The sequence below is a fragment of the Cibotium barometz genome, chromosome 37 (genome assembly GCF_041138505.1).
Source record: "Cibotium barometz isolate CiBa-2024 chromosome 37, ASM4113850v1, whole genome shotgun sequence".
In the NCBI taxonomy this organism is placed as follows: domain Eukaryota; kingdom Viridiplantae; phylum Streptophyta; class Polypodiopsida; order Cyatheales; family Cibotiaceae; genus Cibotium; species Cibotium barometz.
The window spans coordinates 5,994,775-6,021,326 of record NC_141082.1 but is presented as its reverse complement, the minus strand read 5'-3'; the positions used below and the strand labels follow the sequence as shown (position 1 = coordinate 6,021,326).

Below are 26,552 nucleotides of genomic sequence, written 5' to 3'. Positions count from 1 at the left end.
TAACCTTGGTGCTCTAGGCCACCTAACCCCATCGGTTCCTAGCCATGAAGCCTAGCTAGCTCCAATGCTTAAGCCTCGTTCATGTCCTATGCTTAGCCTCGACTTCATTACACTCACACCACTCTGGCGTTTTGTCAAGCGCCGCATATGCTATGTGTGCACTTGGTGGTGCTTATTTTCTTTGCTTAATTAAAGCTTGCCTACAAAACCATCATGCGCAACATACGCTTTATTCCTCCAATGCATATTAGGCTCCTATTGAGCCTCGCTAACAATCACGTGTCATGTCGGAAGATAGACTCCGATGTGTCATGTTAGGAGATAGCCTCCGACATGCAACTAGGTGTCCTTGAGGAGATAATTGCCATAATTGACAAATATATATATAGATAGATGTATGTATATATGAGTGTGTATAAATATATGTATGCATGTATATATTAAATGATTTTTTTTCTTCCAAATTTGAAGGTTCTTTTTCATCCTCTTAAACATGGTTAATTTCTTGGCATTTAAAGCACCACTATTAATCAAGAATGCACTGAGATTTTTGGTAAACCGAGGCTAGGATCCTCAAATATGTTCGCCCACATTCGTGTGAATTGCAACTACAATTTGTTACCATATTATAGTAGTGATGTGTGTGAACACACTTAGGACCGCCGGGGCACTTTTTCCCTCACTAGGAGGTTTTTTCCCCCGTGCATTGTATATACGCCCATTATCTTCTAGGGCTTGTTATCTTTCATTTTTGGCACTCATAATACACTACTGTGTTGTGCTCAAGCTTCCTCATCTTCTTGAAGTTGTGTGTGCATTCCTGCAACCCTAATTCCAACAATTGGTATCAGAGCAGGCTTCCTCCTCCCGGGCAGCATCACCGGCACCTGTCGCTTCATCTCCTCCGATTGCAACGAGGTTTCACGAGCGTCTGCAGGTTAGTATATGCCGTGGGAGAGCCCGTATGGCTCGGTCGTTTCAGAATTTTGATCTGAAGTCATTTCGCCCTCCGTTTTTGCATTCCAAGTACTGCGCAGGCAAAATCGTCCTACTGTGCAGATTTTCTGTCAAGATTAAAATCTGCTGGACAGGTGCCCATTCGTCTGTTTTGGGCTGTGCTATATAGCACAGGTCGATTTTATACAGGTTTACCTCTTGCAGACAGCATTTACATCTAGTAGTACAGTCATTGGCCATGGCTGACAACAATGATGTATTCCGCATGTTGGCTGCTGAGGATAAGTTGGATGGCACCAACTATCCATTGTGGGCATATATGATGCGACATGTATTGGTAGCAAAGGGGTTATGGAATATTGTGCAGGGTATTGATGCACGTCCTATGGTGGCTGGAAATGCTGCAAACACATCAGAAACAGGTACTGTTGATGATGGTGCAGGCACAAGTGCTGTAGCAGCTGTTCGAGAACCACCACTTTCAGCAGAGCAGATTCGTTGGGATGGTAGAGATGCGCAGGCTCATGCCTTGATTGCGCTGTCTGTCAAACGTACCATTATCCCACATATTCGCTCCTGCAGGACTTCTAAGGATGCTTGGGATGTACTTGCCACATTGTATCAGGCAAGAAATGAGGCTCGTGTTGCTTATCTCCGAAAACAGTTGGAGAATGAGCATATGAACGAAGGTGATTCTATGGATAGCTTTTTGACAAAGATCAAGGATTTCAAAGAGCAGCTCATTTCTGCAGATGAAATCCTGTCAGACAGTTCACTTGTGCAGACTGTTTTGAATGGTCTACCAGATTCTTATCAGGGTTTTGCTTCCACTCTTCGCTTGATGATGAAAGGCAATCCCAATGCCTTATCATTTGAGGAGTTAGTTTCTGTTTTGCTGCAAGAAGACCAGTCAAGGCAAAACAGGAATAGTATGCGTGTCGCAGATCAAGCTTTCGGTGCTAGTCAGAGAAGCGGGAAAGGTAAAGCTGGCTTTTCTTCTAGTAAGCAGAAATCTGCAAATGCTGCGCAACCAAAGAAGGAAGACAAAGATGAGAAGAAGGGTGACAAACAGAAGACATTTTGCAAGTACTGTAAGGGAAATGATCATGTCATCAAAGCGTGTCCTAAGCTGGCTGCGAAAGAGGCTAAGAAGAAAGAGGCTGGTATGGCTGTTGCAGATGCCTCTCCTTCTAACAATGAATCTGCTAATGTTGTGCTAGATACAGAATGGGCATTCAATGCGCAGTGCAGTTATGACCCATCTTTGCATGACACATGTATGTCTGCAGTAGATTCAGATGTATGGTACTTTGACAGTGGTGCCACTAAGCATATCACCTCGCAGCGCAGTTTATTCACTTTCCTTGAGTCTGCTCCCACAGGGAATACTGTCACTTGTGCCAATAACTCCTCTTATCCCGTTAAAGGAGTTGGACAGATTGTGCTGAATGTTGCAAATGGCAACACCTTTACACTTTTTGATGCATTGTATGTGCCAGGGATCAAAAAGAATCTGCTGTCAGTCTCCGCATTTGCCAAAACAGGTTTGGTTGTAAAATTTGTGGATGACAGATGTACTGTTCATGATCTCTCTTGTGGTGACATCATTGTAGCATCTGGTTCACTATGTCGAGGGCTGTATAAGCTCAATATGGATGGCAAATGTGTAGAGGATTCAGCATGTGCTATTATGGATACGCAGGCTATTTCAAATGCAAAACTGTGGCATGCACGTTTTGGTCATCTGAATTTTGCAAGTTTGCTGCGCCTGCAGAAATCTGAAATGGTGTCTTCTTTGCCTAAGCTTGAGGCACCTGTCAAGCATGTTTGTGAGGGCTGCATATTGGGTAAAATGCAGCGTGCTTCCTTTCCCAAAGATGGATCAGTGAGAGCTGAACGCAGATTGCAGCTTGTTCACAGTGATGTTTGTGGTCCCATGCAAACTCCATCATTTGGAAACTACCTTTACTTCGTGACTTTCATTGATGATTTTACCAGGCATGCATGGGTATATCCTTTGAAGGCAAAGTCCGAAGTGTTTTTGTGCTTCAAACAGTTTCTGGTTATGGCTGAAAATGTGTCAGAAAGTAAGATGGGCACCCTCCGTTCAGATCGAGGGGGGGAGTATATGTCTTCAGAATTTAATGCATTTCTGGCTGAGCGTGGGATAAAACACCAATGTACAGTGCCGTATACACCACAGCAAAATGGTGTGGCTGAGAGAAAAAACAGGTCTCTCATGGAAATGGCAAGATGTATGGTTAAGAGTCAAAGTCTACCACATGGTTTTTGGCTTGAGGCTGTCATGTGTGCCACTTATGTACTAAACAGGTGTCCCACCAAAGCATTACAGGTTGTCACTCCATATGAGGCTTGGCATGGCCGCAAGCCATCTGTTGGCCATTTACGTGTTTTTGGTTGCCTGGCATATGCATTAGTGCCTGTGCAACATCGCAGAAAATTGGATGACAAAGCTGTCAAATGTATTTTTGTTGGATATAGTGCTGAGAGCAAAGGCTATCGTTTGTATCATCCACAGACAAAGCGCATTTTGGTTAGCCGTGATGTTGTATTTGTGGAAGATGCAGTTCAGCCCTTGGTTTCATGTACTAAGGAGACAGATATCAGCTCACGTGATGTCTATGATACATTGTTGCCTCTTTTCAGTGGTGCACAGTCAAGTGCAATACCTCATGAGGCAGTTTTTCAGCCTATGCAGGTTTTAAATGATGGCACAGATCAGCCTATATCTGATGCAGATGTGCATGATGCACTTGAGGATGAGAGACAAGAGATTGAGGGCTCTAGGAATATGCCTAGATGGCTGGTGCAGACTTTGCGTGACAGCAAGTTGGATGCCCCTTTGTCTAGTCGCACTCGTTCTGGCTCTCATGGTGCCTCTTATGCGTCAGATTGTTATGCATTGGCTGTTTCTAGTATGTGCGATGAAAGTGAGCCTGTTTCATTTGATGAGGCACAAAGTTCAGAAAATTGGATGGCTGCTATGCAAGCAGAATACGATGCTATTATGAAGAATGGTACATGGTCTTTATGTGACTTGCCCCCTGGCAAGAAGGCCATTGGCACTAAGTGGGTATACAAATTGAAGCGTAAGCCTGATGGCACAGTGGATCGCCATAAGGCTAGGCTTGTTGCAAAAGGTTATGCTCAAGAGAAGGGCATTGATTTTGATGAGACTTTTGCTCCCACATGTCGTATGACCACTGTTCGTAGCATCTGTGCATTAGCAGCTCATAATGGTTGGAATGTACATCAGCTGGACATAAAGACTGCGTTCTTAAATGGAGATTTGCATGAGGAGGTGTATGTATCGCAGCCTCGTGGTTTTGTTCAAAGAGGGCAGGAAAACAAAGTGTGCAGGTTAAAAAAGGCTTTATATGGTTTAAAGCAAGCTCCACGAGCTTGGTATGAAAAAATACATGCATATTTGACTGCACATGGGTTTCAGAATAGTCCAACAGAAAGCACTTTGTATGTTAAACGTGTGGATGGTGTACATCTAATCATTGCTCTCTATGTCGATGACATGCTGCTCACAGGACCAAATGAGAGTCATATTGCTGATTTTAAGGCTGATTTGAATGCCTCTTTTGAGATGTCAGATTTGGGGCATTTGCATCATTATTTGGGGATACAATTTAAGCAGTGTGATGGAGGTATTGCTTTGTGTCAGACAAAGTATATTGAAACATTGTTGCGGAGATTTGGCCTTGAAGACTGCAAGCCTATTGCTACTCCAATGGAGACAGGTTTGAAGTTGAGTCTTCATGATGCTGGAGATCACTTTGATGTCACACTCTATCAGACAGCTGTTGGTTGCCTCATTTATGTATGCATTACGAGGCCAGACATTCAGTTTGCAGTCTCACAGGTGAGTAGATTTATGCATAGCCCAGGCATTAAGCATTGGCAGGCAGTGAAGCGTATCTTTCGCTATTTGAGTGGTACTCGGCATCTTGGGTTGTTTTATCCCAAGGGGGGATCATTGCCGCCAGATTTACATGCTTTTTCAGATTCTGACTGGGCTGGTTGTTATGACACACGCGTGTCCACGAGTGGTTTTTGCTTCATGCTTGGAAGCTCATGCATATCATGGTTGAGCAAGAAGCAGCCTACTGTGGCCACTTCTAGTTGTGAAGCTGAGTACAGGGCAGCTTTCACAGCTACGGTTGAGTGTGTGTGGCTCAGACGCCTTATGGCTGATTTGGGTGTTGGGCAGTCATCTGCCACCACCATCTTCACTGACAGTCAGAGCGCATTGGCAGTTGCGCGGAACCCAGTGTTCCATGCTCGTACGAAGCACATTGAGGTGCACTACCATTATGTCAGGGAGAGACTCTCTGCAGGAGAGATCAGTTTGGCTTATGTGCCAACACAGGATAACCTTGCAGACCTTTTCACAAAGGCTCTGCCTCGTGAGAAGTTCGAAGCTTTTCGCAAAGCTTTGGGCTTACTCCCTTTTGTGGATTCGTCCACATAGCTAGACACTTCCCTATACATGAGTGCTAGCTCTTGTTCACCGCATCACTCCAGGGGGGATTTGTTACCATATTATAGTAGTGATGTGTGTGAACACACTTAGGACCGCCGGGGCACTTTTTCCCTCACTAGGAGGTTTTTTCCCCCGTGCATTGTATATACGCCCATTATCTTCTAGGGCTTGTTATCTTTCATTTTTGGCACTCATAATACACTACTGTGTTGTGCTCAAGCTTCCTCATCTTCTTGAAGTTGTGTGTGCATTCCTGCAACCCTAATTCCAACACAATTACCGTGGTCCTCCTTTAAATGCTTATCAACACACCAATTTTAATTACCGTGGTCCTCCTTTAAATGCTTATCAACACACCAAAAAATTGGCCTCTCTCTCTTTCTCTCTCTCTCTCTCTCTCTCTCTCTCTCTCTCTCTCTCATAAATATATAAATATAGAATACACATCTGTCAAGGCCATGAGAGAGAGAGAGAGCTCTCTCTCATAAATATATAAATATAGAATACACATCTATCAAGGCCATGAGAGAAAGAGAGAGAGCATGCTGATCATTGATGTGACTAGAGCGCCTTCCCCACTTGGGGCATGAGAGAGAGAGAGAGAGAGAGAGAGAGAGAGAGAGAGAGAGAGAGAGAGAGAGAGAGAGAGAGATTCATGCTTCCCAGCTGGACCATGATCGATGTGCCACTAGAGAGCGTGAAGGCTAGCTGGACCATGATCGATGTGCCACTAGAGAGCGTGAAGGCCTACTGGACATGATGATCTAAAGTGGTGAGCATGAAGCGACCTTGGGGAGATGACACGTGGCTAGCTGAGAATCCGACACATGGCTAGTTTAGGAACTTATATGTAAATAGATTAGAACTTGTTTATAAAGTGGCAAGTTTGAAGCGACCTTGGGGAGATGACAAGTGGCTAGCTGAGAATCTGACACGTGGCTAGTTCAAGAACTTGTCCGTAAATAGATTAGAACTTTTCTGTAAAGTGGCGAGTGTGAAGTGACCTTGGGGAGATGACATGTGGCTAGTTGAGATGACATGTGGCTAGTTTGAGAAGTGACCTTGGGGAGATGACATGTGGCTAGTTGAGAATCTGACACATGGCTAGTTTAGGAACTTTTTCGTAAATAGATTAGATGTAAACATGTCATCTATCATTTTTTTAATGTCATGTGGTTATGAGCCAAGTTCTATGTGTGCGTGTGTGTGTGTGCTAGCTTGTATATTAGTCTGTAAGACATATATTATTAATTATTCAGATAAATTATTTGATATGTATTAATTAAATGCCATTAATGTGTCATTTAATTAATACAACCTTAGAAGATGAGTTTCCCCAACCCTTACCTCTCCTCCTTTTATCTCTCCCTCCCTCTACTCGTTGAGTGAGCCCTTTGAGGCTGCCATTAATGTGTCATTTAATTAATACAACCTTAGAAGATGAGTTTCCCCAACCCTTCCCTCTCCTCCTTTTATCTCTCCCTCCCTCTACTCGTTGAGTGAGCCCTTTGAGGCTGCCATTAATGTGTCATTTAATTAATACAACCTTAGAAGATGAGTTTCCCCAACCCTTCCCTCTCCTCCTTTTATCTCTCCCTCCCTCTACTCGTTGAGTGAGCCCGTTAGATAAACTATTTGATATGTATTAATTAAATGCCATTAATGTGTCATTTAATTAATACAACCTTAGAAGATGAGTTTCCCCAACCCTTTCCTCTCCTTTTATCTCTCCCTCCCTCTACTCGTTGAGTGAGCCCTTAGAGAATTGTGAACCTTAAATAGAATATGGGTGAATGCATGCAAATAGAAATGATATGGGGGGGTCATCATTTTATTGCCTTAAATAGATAGGATTGTAAATAGAAAGCATATGGGTGAATGTATGCAAATAGAAATGATAAGGGGGGGTCATCATTTTATTGCCTTAAATAGAGAGGATATGGGGTCATCATTTCATTGACTTTTTCAAGCATTAATCATTACATACTAAAATGAAACCTTTGAAAAAAACTCTTATTCTTGAAAACCTCACATAATATATTTAATGGAAATGCAAAAAATATTTTGGTACCATATTTGTAAAATTTAATTCATTCGAATTCCTTGCTAGTTACGTGAGCACAAATTGGGAATAGAAAAAAAATGAATACTTTTATAATCTAGATATTTTATGTTGTACTTATCACATTATAGTTGTGTCTACATATGTTATATCAGCTTTCTTGCTCTAGCACCTAAACATTAATACACTTGCATGCTATTTACTTCAAGTCTTGGAATGTTTCACTTGTAAATTTAAAAGTTTCAACTTTTGATTGTAATTTCTTACACAGCCCCATAAACAAGTCAACACTTCTAAGTCTAAGAGTTCTTGTAAAACCTAAACTGAAGGAAATTCAATCTCGACCAAAATCTTTTCCCTTGCAACATTATTGTGGAAAAATCTTGCTTAATATAAGGAATAAGAACAAAATGCTATTATTTTATGAGGAAAGGTCATGTTTAAGATTAGCATTTAAAAGAAGGCTTAGAAAGGTTGAGTTGTGCATGGGGGCACTATGGGGAATCATTCAAGGCCTTGTACTTAACCAAAGAATGATTAAATGTACATTGGGCTTTGTAAATTCACTTAGTATTAATGACAAAATTTGAATTTTGTAGGATGATCCATAAAATCTAGAGGGTGGTTTTTTAAGATGTAGCCATATTTTTACTTGCATGGGTTCCATCTAATTTGGGCTCTCCTACACTTTGCCAAGGGTTATGGGCTAATGAAGCTTGAGCCCTATTTTTACTTGCATTTCCTCCATCTAATTTGGGCTCTCCTACACTTTGTTAAGGATTATGGGCTCATGAAGCTTTGAATATTTCTCACATGAGACATGTGCTCACAAGTCTTTTTTTTCCCCCTAAAACTTTGGATTTGCAAACATATTAGGGAACATCAATGATGGCCAAAGGCTCTTCTCTATCCAAAAGCTGCTTATACCACTTGGGGAATGCTTACCCCTTTGTTGTCACATGTTAGGGTTTTTCTTTTTCTTTAGAGTCCATTTTTGAAAGAAAGGGTATGGATTTCTCTCTATGAGGATGTGAGGAAACGTTGGTGAAGTAGGCAAAGGTTGTATTTTGGTGATTTTGTTACTATACGATGACTTTGATAGGACCTTAAGATACTTGGAGAAGGAAACTCTAATTTCTCAACATAAAAACTAGAGCATAACATATATTTACACAAATTAAAAGCATAAACCTTAATAAACCAACTTAAGTAAAAAAGAAAGATAGAGAATAGAGTAGAGATCACCATTGACATAAGATTGGGTTGAATCTCCCTTGGGTAAAGTGTGGCCCTTGTACCACTCTCCCATATTTATATGTATTTGAAAAGCGGTTGCTTTTCAAAAAAATCATTCTAAAAACAAAGCACAAGCAAGTGCTTTTGAGTTTATGAGCGTTGAAGCTCTACAAAAATATAGCAATTAATTTAAAGTCTTGAGCCTACCAAAAGTATAAAATATTGTTTGGTATGTACAAAGGTATGAGGCCTTAGTCTTACAAAAATATTGATGCTGAAATATGAAACCATAAAAGGTGTTCACATATCTTCCAAAATATCTTATAGTTGTCCAACACATGTTCCACCTGCCACTCATTCTTTGCCTACATCCAAAATAATAATAGTCAGTGCATACAACTGATTAAATAAATTAATTTTGACCATGTTATACTAGCACACACAATTGATTAAACATATTAATCCTAGTAGATATCATAGTAGCACACACAGCTTGATTAAACACATTAATCATAGTAGAGGATATAAATAAAAGGTGTATCCAAAATAAAATATCCCAAAAAATTAAATAATGGGCGTCCCTAAAGAGGTTATGACTAACATTCCCTCTTGCTCGAGTTGCAATTGACCTTAATTGCATAGATGATATGAGAGGATGAGATTTTGGTAAGAATGGAAAAACTTTTCTGGCATCCATTTAGTATCTTCAATAGGATGGTTCTTAAAAGCTGTAAGATACTTAAGATAAGTGTTACTCGTGCGTGTAGTGGTAGTCTCATGGTCGATAATAGACTCAAGAACAATAAGTTCTTCTTGATTGATCTGGATCATCAAAAATATTTCTATGTTCGGAATTACCCTCTTGCTCAAGAGAATAATCGTGGTTGACTGGTGAATTTATGCTTGAACCCTTGATGATGTACTGTCATTAAAAGCCTTGATTTAATCTACAAAAAGCACATCTTAACAAAACTATGAGATGTTGATTTTATAGGATTTTGATGTTAAACCTTGGATAAAGCATTGAAAAGCTTTTAAGGCTCTTTAAGATAGGAAAGCTTCAAGCTTTTTACAGCCTTCTAAAGCTTTTAATGATTAAGCATAGGGAAATGAAGATGCTTGAAGCTTTGAATAGGTGCTGTTAAATCTTTATAAAATAGGCTTTACATGGGGAATGTTAGTTGTAACCTCTTTGGAGATCCCATTATTTTATTTTTTGTGATACTTTATTTTGGATACGCCTTTTATTTATATCATCTACCAGGATTAATGTGTTTAATCAAACTATGTGCGTTGGTATGATGTTTGCTAGGAGTAATGTGTTTAATCAGTTGTGTGCATTGGTATGACATGGTTAGGATTAATGTGTTTAATCAGCTGTGTGTGCATTGACTATTATTATTTTGGATGTAGGCAAAGAATGAGTAGCAGTTTATGTGTTAATTAGGGGTGGAACATGTGTTGGACCACTATAAGATATTTTGAAACATATGTCAACAAATTTAATGGTTTCATATTTAGGCATCAATATTTTTGTAAGACTAAGTCCTTATAACTTTGTACATATCAAATAGTATTCTATACTTTTGGTAGGCCCAAGACTTTATATTAATGCTTGCTATATTTTTGTAGAGCTTGAATGCTCATAAACTTAAAATCACTTGCTTGTGCTTTTTTTTTTGGAATTATCTTTTTGGAAAGCAAGCACTTTTTCTAATACATATAAATATGGGAGATTGATACAAGGGCCACACTCTACCCACCAGGGGAGATTCAACCCAATCTTGTGTCAACGGTGATCTCTACTCTATTCTCCATTTTTCTTGTTTATTTTATTTGGTTTATCAAGGTTTATGCTTTTAATTTGTGCAAATATATGTTATGCTCTAATTTTTGAGTTAAGAAATTAGAGTTTCCTTCTCCAAGGGTCTTAAAGGTCTTGACAGAATTAGTGGAGAAACTTCTCTATTTAACATGATTGTTCCATAGCTTAGCTCATAGGTCTCTAGAGGTTGTGTTATTTTGGTTTTTTCCTTGCTATTTGATGACTTAAGGGGAGCTATTTGCTCCACATCTTAGCTCATAGCTTATATGAATGAGAATCATAGAACTGATATTCCTTTGACTCCATACTATGATCCAATAACATCCACACTAAAGATTTTCAAGTGTGGAATTACCCATCATGCAAGGGTTTACCTAAACTATGAGAAAATGATGGAAAATATTCAACGAGGTTACCTTTTACATTTTAAGTGTGTAATTACCCATCATGCAAGATTTTACCTAAACTATGAGAAATTAATAGAAAATATTCAACGAGATTACCTTTTAGATTTTTGATAGAGTTTACATATTAAGATTCCCATATCTCTAATGCCATAGCATGCTATTTTCTACATTGGCTTGGGCTACAAACTATGAGAGCTTGTATAAGTTATTTGTTTAAATACCCTTCACAAGGCCCTTATCGCTAGTATCAAGAATGGCAACTCCATCTTGGTCACAATAATGAACCTCCAAATCACAATCAATGATGTGCAAAAATTGTCATAATTGCTTGGCAACTTAAGCACTAACGAAGCCATGGTTGAAGAGGGTATACTCACATTAATTACATATCTTTGAGTCTAGTACCTTTATTGCTTCTTTGTTATTAAACTTTAGATCACATTAATTATTTGGTCTTATAATTAATTATAATTATTTGGTCTTACATATCTTTGATTATACTAAGGAATTCCTCCATTGCTTCTTCTTCATTAAACTTCTCCTATTTTGAATCCTTAAAATATTTGTGGTCTTGTATGAAATTTGTATTATATCCCAACCTTTTGTAGCTATGGAGACATATTAAATGATAATCAACACACCATCTTCATAATGAGCATCTATACAAAATCCCCTGCGATGCCATGCCCATCGATCTTCTTGCATCTAGCACACATGCATGCATAGAGCACACAAGGAAAGCAGATAGGTGATGGATTTGCCTTCCAGCTAGGCTCACTTCTTCACCGAGCCACCCCACGATAGACCCATGCACCACCATAGCACGAGTTTAGATCATGACACCACCTTGCACTCATAGTAGACCATTGTTATGGCCCACTCTTTCTCTCTCTAACTATCTACTCTCTCTCTTTCATAGAGAAAACAAGAACAAGAATCAACAAATTGTGGGGAACTTACTGCCCCACAATGGATGCAACTCTCTTCTTCAGAGAGATCTATGTCATCGTACTCCTCTCGATCCATTGTTATCATACCAGGTTGATCCACTATAGCCACACACTCCTCTATCTCACACATGTGGTAGCTACAAAAGCATAAGGATTGAGTAGAGAAGCAAGATCAAGAGTCAATTTCATAGAGAGTGTCTTATATTATGAGAGAAATCTAACTTATATATAAGGCAATAATTGTTCAGCTTAATCAAGAGTCAATTTCATAATGAGAGAGTGTCTTATATTATGAGAGAAATCTAACTTATATATAAGGTAATAATTGTTCAGCTTAAACTTTGGTCAATTAAGTGCCCAAGTCTTGTAAATGGCCTATTGCTTATATAATGCTTAATCTCATGATACATGTGTAAAGTATATTCATAAGGAACCCCATTCTAGCTTGCTACCATATGCCCTTGGAGTGGGAAATTGCCATAAGCATTCCTTCATACCATTATGGGCACTCATCCGAGTTATAGATTTGGATACCTTTGCTTCATATGCTTCATCATACATCTGTTTAATGTGTCTATATTTGGTCTTTGATGTAGGGTATTAGTGGCAACATCTATTAATCCAAGAATGGGTTAACATTCCCCCCTAATTGAGTAAAAGACTTTGTTGTGGGGAGAACTGAGAAGCTTCTTGATGTTGTCTTGGTACTCAACGACGGTCATTGTTTTTTGCCGAAAAGAACGATAAAGGTTGGTTAGAAAATGAAAAAGACAGTGTTTGGCCGAGTGTTTGGCCGAGGTACCTAAACAATAGGGTGGGGACCTCTTCAAGTGATCACATTTTTCTTTTTGTGAGATTTTGTTTTTGTTTTTGTTTTTTAAATTTTGCTCACTTCCTCTGTTGTTGGTAATCACAAGTATGGTTGCAATGTATTATTAGCAAGAATATAAGGCTTGTTTTAGCAATGGAGGAGAAGAGATAGGGGGTTTGGAGGAACATACACAGTCATCAGAATGAGAGAGTGAATCTTAGCTCCTCATTTGATACATTGAAGTTATGTAAGGTAATAACTTCTTTGATTTGATGCTTTTCCAATGTAGTAGGAATGTTGTAAAATGAACTTGAGGAGGACCTATCCCTGCTTTCTTTGTCCTATGTGCTTTTTTATTGTTAAGTGTATTTAGGTGCTCTTACAAGCAGATATACAATGAAGTGCATGAAGGTGTGTTATTCAGACTCTTGATGTAGCCACTAGAGAGGCTAATAAAAAATTCAATCGACTTGAGAGGCAATGGAGAACTTTTTCACTATTTTTGAGAGTGGAATGTGGGGTTCTATGGCAAATATTTTTTGTTGGCATCTGCCTACCATAACAATCCCAACCTCTCTACCATTCCTTCTCTCCCATATTTTTCCTTTCTCTTAGGTGTTTCTCTCTCGAAAATATCGAGCTCAACTACTATTATATGGACATTGATGACTCGCCTAGGTGATATATTCCACACTTATGCCACTAGTAGGGTTGATGAGATTATGGGAGACATGCTACTAGTGGTTTTTATAGGCTGTGTGACAAACCACTTTGGTGTACTAGAGTTATGGCATAGTTATAGCGCTGGTTCATGTAGTCGGGTTCACACTATGGGCCAAACTTTGTAAGGTATAGTGAGAGAGTACTTTCCCTAATAGTATGTAATCTATCTCTTTATGTTATAGTTATAGATAAGGGAAGAGAAGAAAATTCAATCGTCCATCTCTCTTGTGTACTTGTCTACTCTTGTGTGTGTGTGTGTGTGTGTGTGTGTGTGTTTGCTTGAAGGAGTGCAAGCTCATCCTCTCCCTTGCATTCTTCTCATGGTATCAGAGCACAAACTCATGTGAAGAGCTTTAGAGACAAGAAAGAGACAAGGAAAGGAAGAGGAACATGGGTAAGGGTAATTCCATCTCTTTACCTCTTTGATTTTGGAGCAACACCTTTGGGTAGTTGTGAGAGAGCTACAAACAGACCAGAAAGTCACTATCTCAGATTGATACAGTCTCCTAGATGAAGGAAGAAGAACCTGTTATATGCTCAGTTAACTTTGCAAAGGAAAATTTTATGCATTTTGGGTGCATTTTAAGCCCCGTTTTGGCTCTACAAGTTTTTTGCAGGCACTCCAAGAAAGTGTCGAGTTGATTGTGTATGATTTTTTTTGGTTTGGATCAAATTTGAGACATAAATTTGGTTGCATAAGAGTATGTGTAGAGAATGTGAGATTTACAGGTTATTGGTGGATGTATGATTTTTTTTGGTTTGGATCAAATTTGAGACATAAATTTGGTTGCATAAGAGTATGTGTAGAGAATGTGAGATTTCCAAGTTATTGGTGGATGTATGTTTAGGTGACTGTTTCATATACAATTGTACTATATAACATGTGTATGGTACTGCTCTATTGGAGTGCTCTATTGGAGATTGCAAGGCTATTTTAAGTGCAAAAGAATTTATGAGGCTACGGTGTAGGCCAATTTGGAAACCAAAAACATGGGTAGCACAACTAGAGAAATTTAATTTACAAACAGGTGGAAGAGGCCACTCTAGAGGCATGGGGAGCCACTCTACAGCGAGAAAGACCGAGATGGTTAGCAAAGAATTTGAAACGCAAATAGCATGGAGTTTTATTACTATGGCAAACTAGGGCACATTTTAAAAGATTGCTATAAAAAAGCAAAATGATATCAAAAGTGGAAAGTTACAACAACAAGGCAACTATGCATGATCAAGTAAACATGGTGATGATAGAAGTGAGCAACTGTTTGGATGCAGCATGCTCAATTCCATAATAAGAGATGTGTTAAGATCGGGGAGATATTAGTCGATATGTGGATTCTGGCACATCTAGCCACATGAAAGATCCCTGCCCTCTCCGCGCAACGAAATCGGGGGTGCTAGCAGCGGAAGTAGCACTTCTTGCGCAGGGCAGAGCCTCTCACTCGGGGCCTCGCCCATGGATATCCGGTCAAGAGGCTAATCCCTCGGTTCTTCCAAAACCGAACCCGAAAGAATTTCCCTTGCCCAGAAAGCATGGGCGATTCCTCCAGGATATTTTTATTCTAACGTAGTCAAGAGCCTTAAACTAACCAAACTGATCCAACCGAACCCGTAAGTCACATGATCAGATCAAAGAAAAGACTTGCACTTGGATCATAGAGACCAACACTTTTTTCCTCATCAAGAGGCATAGCCATTGATTCTTTTCCATAGAACAAAGACTATCTTGGATTTTCATCTATCGTACCATAACAGAATTGAGTCTCATTTTAGGGATCCATCAGTCGAGCCTAACCCCATCCAACAGTCCCATGGGTTAGCCAACTGCCCAACCACTGTAGTGATAGAATCCATTTAGGAATTTAGTTATGTTTTGCCTCGGGTACCAGGGAGGAAAAGAGTTCCCAGGCCCCCTAGCCGGCGCTTCAAGCAAAGTTCAAGATAGTCACACCACTTACACACCCCAATATGAAATTGCCTTTTTCACAGATTCAGCTGTCTTTAAAACAATCTTTTAATGAAACCATAGTATCATTGATCATAATCCTCCAAAATATCTGGTTGAATTCTAATTTCCAATCATTCCTTCATCGGTATACGCATGGCATCATTGGCAACCAGAACGCTCACCACCTGTTCACTCAGGGGCCTTTTCAATAGTTCCTAGCTCATAGTACCCAGAAATATATTCACTTATAAAATTCCTTTGGACTCTCCGTTGAAGATCAGCAAGATTAACCAACAGATCCATATAAAAGAGCCATGGACTCATCCGTTGAGGACCAGCAAGGCCAATCAACCAGATCCATGCCCAAGTTCAGAAAACAGCTCTAACTCCTTGTTCCATTTTCTTCCTCGACGTACGCGTGGGTATCTTCGATGACCCCAGAGCCCGAGCACCGTATGGTCAGCACCCTCTAGGATCTTTTGCAGGTCACCTAGTGCTTCACTCATAGGCCGCTTCCTTGGTCCCTCATCCACCGTACCGGAAGCTCACCATTTAAATCAAACCGAGGCTGGTCAAGACCTCGGCCGACCTTGTTACGTGAGACGTCCTCCATTGACTCTTCGTCAGCTATTGCAACTTTATCAATTTGGTCTCCACGACCTCATTCACAAGATGGTCAAAATGCTTTCCCAGCATTCTTAACATAAAACAGTCATTTAAAAACAGGTCATAATTCCAATTTCTAACGAACTCTCATCTTTCCACATTGCTTCACATCATTTCTTGTTATTCCACATTCCTCTACATCAATTCACATTGCTTAATCCACATCCAATCATATGTATTCCCATCGTCCTTCATCCATTCTCATCCAATCACATCATATTACATCTCATCACATCTATCCACATCTATCCTCATCATATCTCATCCATTCTCATCTACCCATATCCACATCACATCCATTCACATCTCATCTCATCCATTCACATCTACCCCGATCCACATCACATCCATTCTCATCACATCTCATCCATTCACATCTATCTCGATTCACATCACATCACATCACATCCATTCACATCACATCCATTCACATCACATCTCATCCATTCACATCTATCTCGATTCACATCACATCACATCTCATCCATTCACATCTATCCCGATTCACATCACATCTCATCCATTCACATCTACCTCGATTCACATCACATCACATCACATCACATCTCATCCATTCACATCTATCCCGATTCACATCACATCACATCCATTCACATCACATCTCATCCATTCACATCTACCCCGATCCACATCACATCACATCACATCTCATCCATTCACATCTGTTTACATCACGTCACATTCACATACATTCACATCTCATCGCATCTATTCACATGCATCACATTCATTGCATCCCCACCCCATCACATTCATTGCATCCCCACCCCATCACATACATTCTATCCCCATTACATCACGTCCACATCTATCCACATCACATCTCATTCATTCCATCCACATTACATCACGTCCACATCTATCCACATGATATCTCATTCATTCCATCCACATTACCTCACATCCACATCTATTCTCATTCATTCCATCCATATTACATCACGTCCACATCTATCCACATCTTATCACATCTATACACATCCCATCTCATTCATCCACATCCATCCAATCATTCACATGCACGTCTATCCACATCCATCCATTCATTCACATTCACATCTATCACTTCACATCTTATTCTCATCCATTTACATCACATCACACCCATACATATCATCACATCTCATTCACATCTATTCACATTCACATCCACATATATTCACATCACATCACATTTCATCCACATCTCATCACCTTCACATCCACATCCCTTTACATCACATCACATCTCATCCACATCCACATCTATTTATATCACATCACATCTTATCACATCCATTTACATCACATCACATCCTTTCACATATCCTCACATCTCATTCTCATCTCTTCATTCACATCCACATCCATTTACATCACCTCACATCCCATCCACATTCATTTACATCACACCACATCTTATCACATCCATATCCACATCCATTTACATCACACACATCTTATCACATCCACTCACATCTTATCAGATCGCATTCACATCTTATTCACATCGCATTCACATCTTATTTACATTTAGTAACATTTTCTATTTTCGATACCGATGGGACTTTTCTAAATTTCTGCCAATTGCTTGGCCTAGTTAAAGGTACTTTTTCTCGATGGATATTTTCATATTCTTTCTCAAATTTCTCAAGTGAAATATATTCAATATTCTTCTTTTGAGTAAAAGATTCATGGGATTTACAAAAATCAATTCTACCCATATGTCCCACAATAATGCTCAAAATTCCACTTTTGATAAATACTCATAATTTGATATATGCTAAAAATTTCTCTTTTTCCATTTAAATTCTTAGATCTCAAATATCATGGGAATTCCTCTTTTTGCATTTAAATGATTGAATTCCAAATGTCATGGGAATTCCTCTTTTATCATAAAATAAATTTATCTAAAGTTCCTCTTTTCTTTAATAAAAATATCCATTATTTCAAATATTTCAAGAATTCCACTTTTACTATTTAAATGATTGAATTCCAAATGTCATGGAAATTCCTCTTTTATCATTTAATTTTTCTCATACATAAAATAAATTTATTTAAAATTTCTCTTTAAATAAAAATATTCATTATTTTAATATACCAAAAATTCTCTTTTTCCATTTAATTACATGGATCTCCATTATCATGGGAATTCCTCTTTTTGCATAAAAATAAAATTACAAAAAATTCATCTTTTCTTTAATTAATTATTTATGCATAAATACTAAAAATTAGTTTTCCATGAATTTGATGAAAATCATTCTTTTAGCATAGGATGTCCAATCCTAGAATATGGTAGGAAGTCCTCTTTTAGCATTATGCATAAAAATGAGTTATGTATTAATTTCTAAAAATTTTACCATAGCTTCGCTCTACTATAAATTAACAGATATTACTAAAAAAATGAGATTTAATTCAAAAAAATTGTGATATTTTTATCTCTCCTCTCTCCTGGATCAAACCAAATCAAAAAGGGAGCCAAACTGATCCAAATCTTGTCCAAATTGAGCCAAACTGAACCTGGAAAATTCTAGAACCCAGTTGTTAAAAAATCTGTGAACTATACCATGCCAGTATTACATTAAAATAATGATATTTTCTATTATCCCTTAAAAATCCTCTACTTTTGGAGAGCTTGGAGCTTCTCTCTCTCTTCAACAGTCCTTGGAGCTTTCTTCTCAACATACTAAACCAATTGATTTGTTGGGGGCTTCCTTCTAGGATAAAGAAGCAAGCCAAACCTAAGGGTAAGAAGAAATTCATGGTTTTTTATAATATTCTCAATGATTTCACTTCTCAACCCCTCTCAAGCTTGAGAAGTTTCTATTTAGTTATTTTTGATGCAAATCAAGCTTTCTCTAAGAGTTTTAATGATTAATCACAAAAAAGTTAATCTTTATGCAGAATGCTTTTTATGTATATCTCTCTCTCCCAAAAGAATAGTCATTCATATGACTAATTCTTAAGCAAATGAATGCTTGTCATTAATAAATTCTTAATTCAAAATCAATCTCTAAGCTTGTTAAGCTAGAGGTTAAGAAAATGACTTTTTAAATTTACTCATTTTTGGGTATTTTCGTTTATTCTTGAGTAGTCATACCTATTTCTTTACCATCATTGAATAACCAAAAGTGGTTCATCTCTGACCACCTCACAATTGAAAGTTTCAACACAAGCTATATGTTGACATCCATGCCTCCATGAAATTCACCTATGTCACACAAAGAGTTAATTGGGGACGGTTCATTCCTCTTCATGTTTTATTTTCTATTTTCTCTAAATATGGAGTGTACAAACATGAGCACCACTATTGGGATTTGCATGGATATAACTAGTGAGTTGTTTAATAGTTTACTTCCAAAAGGTTGGGATACAAAGGAGGATGAAGGAGACTCGCTCAAGTGTTTAATGGTGGTCAAGGAGAAAACCATTGTGGGTTTTCACATAAGATGGAAAAATCTCACAGTGGTGTTTCCTTAGGTGATGGAAGTATTCTATGAATGAATGTGGGAACCCCTAGATTCTAATAATAGATTATCATGATACCATCACCAGATAAAAGGTTGTGCTTCCAATCATGTTGTATGAAATTGACATATATCACATTGTAGTAAATGATGATTGGAACCTTTCAACCCTAAGAGAATACTTACTTTTGCATTTTATTTTAGATGGTATTTTCACCTTCATGGTCAACGATAGAACGATACAGTGGGCAAAAAAATCAATGGCTTGCATTGACCTCATGTACTCTTAATCAAGCATGGATAGGGTTATGCAAATGTAATAAATGGATTTGTATTATGTTTACAATAGTTTTTATGATCCAAGTTACATGAGTCATAAGTTTTTTACACGACAAAACCCAAGTTCGCTATGTAATAATTTTTAAAATGATTTAGATTTTATACATGAAGTTTTATCTTATCCACCAATTGAAGTGCATGATAAGTGTTTATAATCCAAGTTTTATTTATAGTTGTAAGTTTTTTAAAATAACTAAGTTTTTAAACTCAATAATAAGTGGTTAAATATCTAAAAGTTATTAGTTTTCAAAAGTTATGTTATACTTATAAGGCATTACCTTCATAAAAGTTTCATTATAAGACTTCATAAGTTGAATGGTTAATTTTTAGTTTTGCTTTGGTCATTCCCTCATGTAGGTTGTCTCCATGCAACTATGAAAACCAAAAATCGTATCCACCAATTGAAGTGCATGATTTTATACATGAAGTTTTATCTTATCCACCAATTGAAGTGCATGATAAGTGTTTATAATCCAAGTTTTATTTACAGTTGTAAGTTTTTTAAAATAACCAAGTTTTTAAACTCAATAATAAGTGGTTAAATATCTAAAAGTTATTAGTTTTCAAAAGTTATGTTATACTTATAAGGCATTACCTTCATAAAAGTTTCATTATAAGACTTCATAAGTTGAATGGTTAATTTTTAGTTTTGCTTTGGTCATTCCCTCATGTAGGTTGTCTCCATGCAACTATGGAAACCAAAAATCCTAAGTTTCAAGAGAGGTCTTGGCAATAGGGAGAACAAGCTAGCACCGATCTTTTGTGGAAGCGCAACAAACTTTGGTGTGCGTAAAAAAATTTATTCTAGAAGATCAGTTTTCAGTACATTGAAAACACCATTCAAAACATAATAATAATTATAAATTTTAGAAGTTCAAAAACTTTCCCTTGAGCGTACGACATCGGCGGAGAAAGAGTAGTCGCTTTCAACGATGTTCCCATGCCAATGCTGATGAAAACTTTGTTGTGGAAGGTAACAATGCCATAATATAGATGCTTGGACCTTTCATGGCACTAAAGAAGTTCCAATTTAGTTTAGGAGGCTTGAATTTTCATATTTGAGAAAAACCCTTAGTCCCCTTTCACATGATGCCTATTGTTGTAAATGAATGTAGGGAGTGACTTTAGGCACTGCAAACTTAATTATATATTGACCAAGATGCATACACAAGATGGTGTGAAGGGCTAATTCGTAGACCGACCAGACGTCCTCTTGGTAGCTCTCGAGCCTTACGGTTTTCTCCTTTAGGCTAAGAACATGTGAATTTTTATATAAACACTACTATGGGCCGAATTAGACCTGATTTGGAGTTGAGATGACTTCATTTTGTTGAGTGTTTTGTTGCCCAAGTAGGCTACCTTATTACACTAAAGATGAGTGCATTTTTATTGATTTGACCCCTGGATGTGCTACATTTTTGTTCTACAAGTTATAGGTGCTTGCGTTTTTCTCTAGGGCATAGTTAGAACAACAGATGGACCTCTTCTTCCTTAGTTGAATGTTGCAAAAATGGTGAGAGACATGGTTGTGGACTATGGATATCAAACATCTCATGAAGAGGTACACAGGGCACCACACACATTCAAAAAAGAATATGCAAAGTTAAATTGAGAAAAATGCATTGCTTCATATAGAAAAAAAATGTATGATCGCTTATGAGTCTCAAAAATTAAGACCTTATGAAAGGAACTATGTTGTTCATGACCTTGAATTGCTTGCAATAATGCACACCTACTGCTGACACTATCTTCTTCTTGGATAGAAGTTTACTTTGGTTATAGATCATAAGAGTTCAAAGTGGGTTTTCACTCAGAGTGATTTTAACATGAGGCAAAGAAGGTGGATGCAGATGCTTCAAGAGTTTGATTTTGAGATTAAGTTCAAATTAGGCAAGGAGAATGCAGTCACAAATGCGCTTAGCAAGAAGGCTTCCTTACAGTAATTTCTAACCCTCTACTTGGCTGAGATAAAGAAAAAGATATCATTACATAAGACTTTTACTCCTGTTATCGCATTACTTCTTAAGCAAGAGAGCAAGACCACTCAAGAAAGTTCAATAATTCAAAATTGGAGAAGGATGCATATACTTCAATAATCGATTTTGTGTTCCTAAAGATAGTGATCTTAAGAGAAGAATTTTAAATGAAGCTCATGATGTCCTTATTGATGACACCATGGCTATGTGGATGAAGACTTTCATAGCTATAAAGAAGAGTTTCTTTTGGAATGGACTTACGAGAGACATACTACAACATGTTCATCAATGCTTAGTCTACCAAGAGATAAAGGCTAAGAAGATAAAAATGCCAAATAAAAAATTGCATCCCTTAGATATTTTGCAGATGAAGTGGGAGGGCATAAGCATGAACTTCATTATTGGATTACCTTCAGTTAATATTGGATATGATTCCATGACCTCCTCCAAAGGAAAAGATTTTAATCAAGTAAAAATCAAGGTTTTAGAATAAAGTCTAGAGATAGAAAAGGATCAAGATTTTAGAGAGAGAAAAGGACTTTAGGTCGATAAAGATCTTAGATCAATTAAAAGTATTTAGTGAAATATTTAGAATTCTTTTTGAACATTAATGTAAAGAATTCTAAAGAGTCACAACAATGATCCAAGAGTATTCAAACTCATTTGCGTGTCTCATCCTAGCCTAAGGTTCACAATTGAGATTTATGTTGATTGAGATGACATTGATGCACTACTTCGATATTTATTATGTCATGTAATATATGCATGTCCTGAAAAGAATAGTGTGATATATATTTATATATTTTCTTTGAAAGAACTATTTTTTTAGTGTGTTAACTTTGATTTTTGCTAGTGATGCAAGTAAAATGACAATTTAATTATGGATATGTGAGTTTAGTTCAGCTCTATAGGTCCATGGGATTAGACAAGACTAGGCTGAGCCTGTGGATCTAGTCAAAGTAAAAAAAGATATTAAACATTGAAAAGTAGGCGATTGGTGGACCCGAGAAGATACTACTTTCCAAAATGAAACAAATCTGTGTCTTTCAGAGCAAGAAAAACCTAGAACGAGTAGCTTGTTACAAATCATGAACCCGGCAGATAATAGATGAATTGCTTTCATAATGGAGAAGTCAAGATATCTTGTTGAGCCTGAAGGAGCCGCTCAATACGACTTACTCGTGAAAATTAAAAAAGAGAATACACTGGAGAAACCATTCACCTTTCTTACATAAGGATTATTCTAGTTGGTCTGAGAGGAACTAATGGGATAGCCAAGCATTAAGACATTGTAATATGAGGCCCCAAGTGATTAACGTAATTCAGCAGCCCTATATGAGGATTAGGAGTCTCACATCATCAGGGGAATTTCTATATTCCATCACCCTATCAACCCCTCATCCGAAAGCTATCTGAGAACTCAAGCTGTCCATTCATCACTGTTGTGTCTCAAAAGTGTTGGGAATTCGGCTCATTTTCCTCAATCAAAGTTTGACAGCTCATTGCTCCAAGAAATGTAGGTATGACAGAAAAGTACTCCTGGCTGTTCCCTGATGAGACCGGGTTGAAACATGCCATAACAACTTACACAAAAACGTCTACTTACAAAGTCCACAATTGGATGGCATCAGTCAGATAAATGAAGATAACAGTGTCAATTTTAAAAAAATATAAAAAGCAGATACCAGCCCTTGAATTTAAAAACTTCATAAATTGGATACAAGTTTGGAACTCCTTTCGTGTACACATTTTTATGCAAAACCCAATGCATCTTCAAGAATGCTTATAAGGTATAAACTGTGCCAAAGCTATTCTGAAAAAGTCAAGGTCTCACCAAAAGTCTAGAAAAGACACATTATATAAGCCCTCGTCTGAAGCCCCTATATCATAATCCCTTACAGGACAATATACAAAAAGCTACTTAAAATCTACACAAGACTAACAGCTTATGCATAAGAAGCCATATTAACACCACTCTCCCCCCTGTTGTATGTTTTCTGCCAACCGTTTTCTCGGGCTTTGCCATAGCAGAGATAGTAAGCAGTGCTCAGAATAAATGTGAAGAATGTGAATGCTACTCCAGCAGCAAATGTATCTTTCCGTATTGCTTCACAACTCAGTGTGGTGGTATTAGAGTTAAGATACGACGACCAGAATCGAATGTGTTTAGCGTTCTGCACAGAACCAGCCAGGAGGCATGCTACTGCAATAATGAAGGACAGCCTGCAATCAACCACCCAACAACCAATAACCAAAAAGAAAGCAGATGAGATCAATTGAAAGGGCATACATAACACTGCCTAACGCCATCAATATTACAAACACCTTACATGTCCAAGGGCAACCATTCACTCCTCACGATAATGCATAATATTATACTATCAATGGTATGGAGTGGTGGAAGGGTCAGAATGTGGTGATGTACCAATTCAGAATGAAGAAGATAATAGCAAAAGCACGCGCTGCACTCGGCCTTAGCGAGCTCCCACAGCATAGGCATCGAGTAGCAGCTGTTATTAAAGCCTGACTGGCTAGAAGGAACAAAAGAGCTCCAGTGGCTAAGCCAGTTGCAATATCTGAGCTGTAATAACACCACTGAGAACCTTGGCCATCTGTCTGATACTTACCCTGCAATTGACAACCATGAAACCATGAAAATGGCATCTGACAACCTGACAAGTGATAGCTCAACTAGTGCACACATATATATGTAGGCAAAAACACCTGGCATCCTCTTCTCTCGGATCAAAAAGGCCCTGTGACTTATGCCAACTCTTTTATCTTGAGGCGTCTTTGGTGGACATCAAACTCAGATTATAGCCTAGAGGGGTCTTTCACCACGTAAAAGCTACGAAGATGTGCCAGGACTGCTTTATAAGCCATGGGTTTGAGGGAGGTCTGGCCTAGGCCTTTCACTCCCAGTACTCACATTCTATCATTGGAAGTATTAGGAACAGAAAGGAAAAAAATGTCCTCCTCATCAGCCATTAATATATACTCTTGAGTCCTGACACAATCCACCATCCCCCCCACCAAAAAAAAAAGAAGAAGAAGGAAAAATCCCACAGCCCGCATGTCTCTCTCCCTAAGCCATAGTCCATACTCTGATCATTGATGCTCAATTAGGATCATCTTCTTTATATATATATATATATATATATATATATATATACACACACACAAAAAAGAACAAGATAAAATGCTGGGATCTGTTGAAAGAAGAGTACCGTAGCACGGCGCTGTTCGGCGCCGATGCCAAGACCGAAGGCGATGAGGTCCAGGACAAAAACCGCCACGATGAGAATCAGAGAGGCCCCCATGACTTCTCTCAGACACACGCCCAAATGAACTGACACCAATAGCGTTGCCAAGACACTGAGGCCTTGCAGGATCTTCTTGAGCGAGCTCTGAAAATAAGCGTACACATGAAAGAAACACAAAAGGGCTGCTTCCTCCAACCGAAAGTAAAATAAAGAGGGTTTGTTTACCTTGCAGGTGGTGCTGCAGCCGCCTTAGCCTTAGCCTTAGCCTTGTGACAGAAGGGGAATATATTGAGGCGCGCTGGTTGTAGGAGGTGGTGCTGTTGGTTTGTTGCAGAGTAGGTAAACTAGCTGTGTGAGCTTTGGACGAGGGTAATTAAAATTTCAAAACCCCCCGTCCCCCCTGCCCTATTTATTATTATTCCTCTTTAGGGTGAATTATATATATAAGTGTCGATTCGGTAAAGTAGGTGCCACGCACAACTCCACCATCGACTTTTCACATTTCAAGTTACCCACTTTTCTAGAGCACAAGTTACAACATGCCTCGTGCTCCCATGAATAAAAAATACTCTCTCTCTTAAGCATTTTTTACTCTCTCTCTTAAGCAAACTTTGTCATTTATTTGTTCTGGCTCTCTCTCATTGTTGGTTCTACTCAAGGGTTGATTTTTTACACTCGCCTCCTTATTCTTTTTTTTAAAGGGGGAACAATAGTTAATTCAAAAAACAACTTTACATCTTTACATCTAGCAGCTACAAGTTCCTCCACAAACTCTACATCTCCATGTTAAGTAAACTACATATTAAACTCCACCTATCAGCTTGCTCCGAGCACAAAAGAAGACTGCCCTTAGGAGATCTGATATCCCAGCTGTATACATGCCTCAATCATAACTTTAGTTGTGCAACCTTTGGGAGACTATCTCTCCAATGCATCCGGGAGACTATCTCTCCAATGCAACCTTTGGGAGACTACCTCTCCAATGCATCCCCTTTCTTTTTGGTCCATACTTTTGCAACTGGTTTGGTTCCCACAAGACTCTCAATGAAAGCCACATCGGTGTAGACAGTTTGCTTCACTTTAAGGTACCACCTCTTTGTTTTTGGCCCAAACTTCACAGGTTTTGATTTCAGATCCAACCCTATATAGCCATGAAACATAAAAAGAACATGTAAAGTTTACCTAGTATGCATGAGAGTCACCCAAGAAGATATAAAGGCCAAGCTATGCCATTTTGCAGAGCCTGAATTAGCTGTGCCATCTCTTCCTTAATCAGCTTGTTCACATAATACACATACCAACACATGTATATACATTTGTGCATCAACTCTATCACATCCAACCCTAGAGTGGTTTCTTTCTGAAAGACTATACTGTTTTTGGTATTCCATATCTCCCACAAACTGCAAAAC

At 38.3% G+C, this 26,552-nt stretch overlaps 1 protein-coding gene across 1 annotated transcript; it reads right to left on the bottom strand.

Annotated features, from left to right (window-relative positions):
• Nucleotides 1–23,573: 23,573 nt before the first annotated feature.
• On the bottom strand, nucleotides 23,574–25,547 carry LOC147616860 (uncharacterized). The gene is made up of 4 exons (XM_086776504.1): nucleotides 25,366–25,547; nucleotides 25,105–25,284; nucleotides 24,303–24,505; nucleotides 23,574–24,100 (listed from the first exon to the last, which is right to left on the bottom strand). Exons 2-4 carry the CDS (start codon nucleotides 25,195–25,197, stop codon nucleotides 23,824–23,826), a joined length of 573 nt encoding a protein of 190 aa, XP_086632630.1. The 5' UTR covers nucleotides 25,198–25,284; nucleotides 25,366–25,547; the 3' UTR covers nucleotides 23,574–23,823.
• Nucleotides 25,548–26,552: the final 1,005 nt, after the last annotated feature.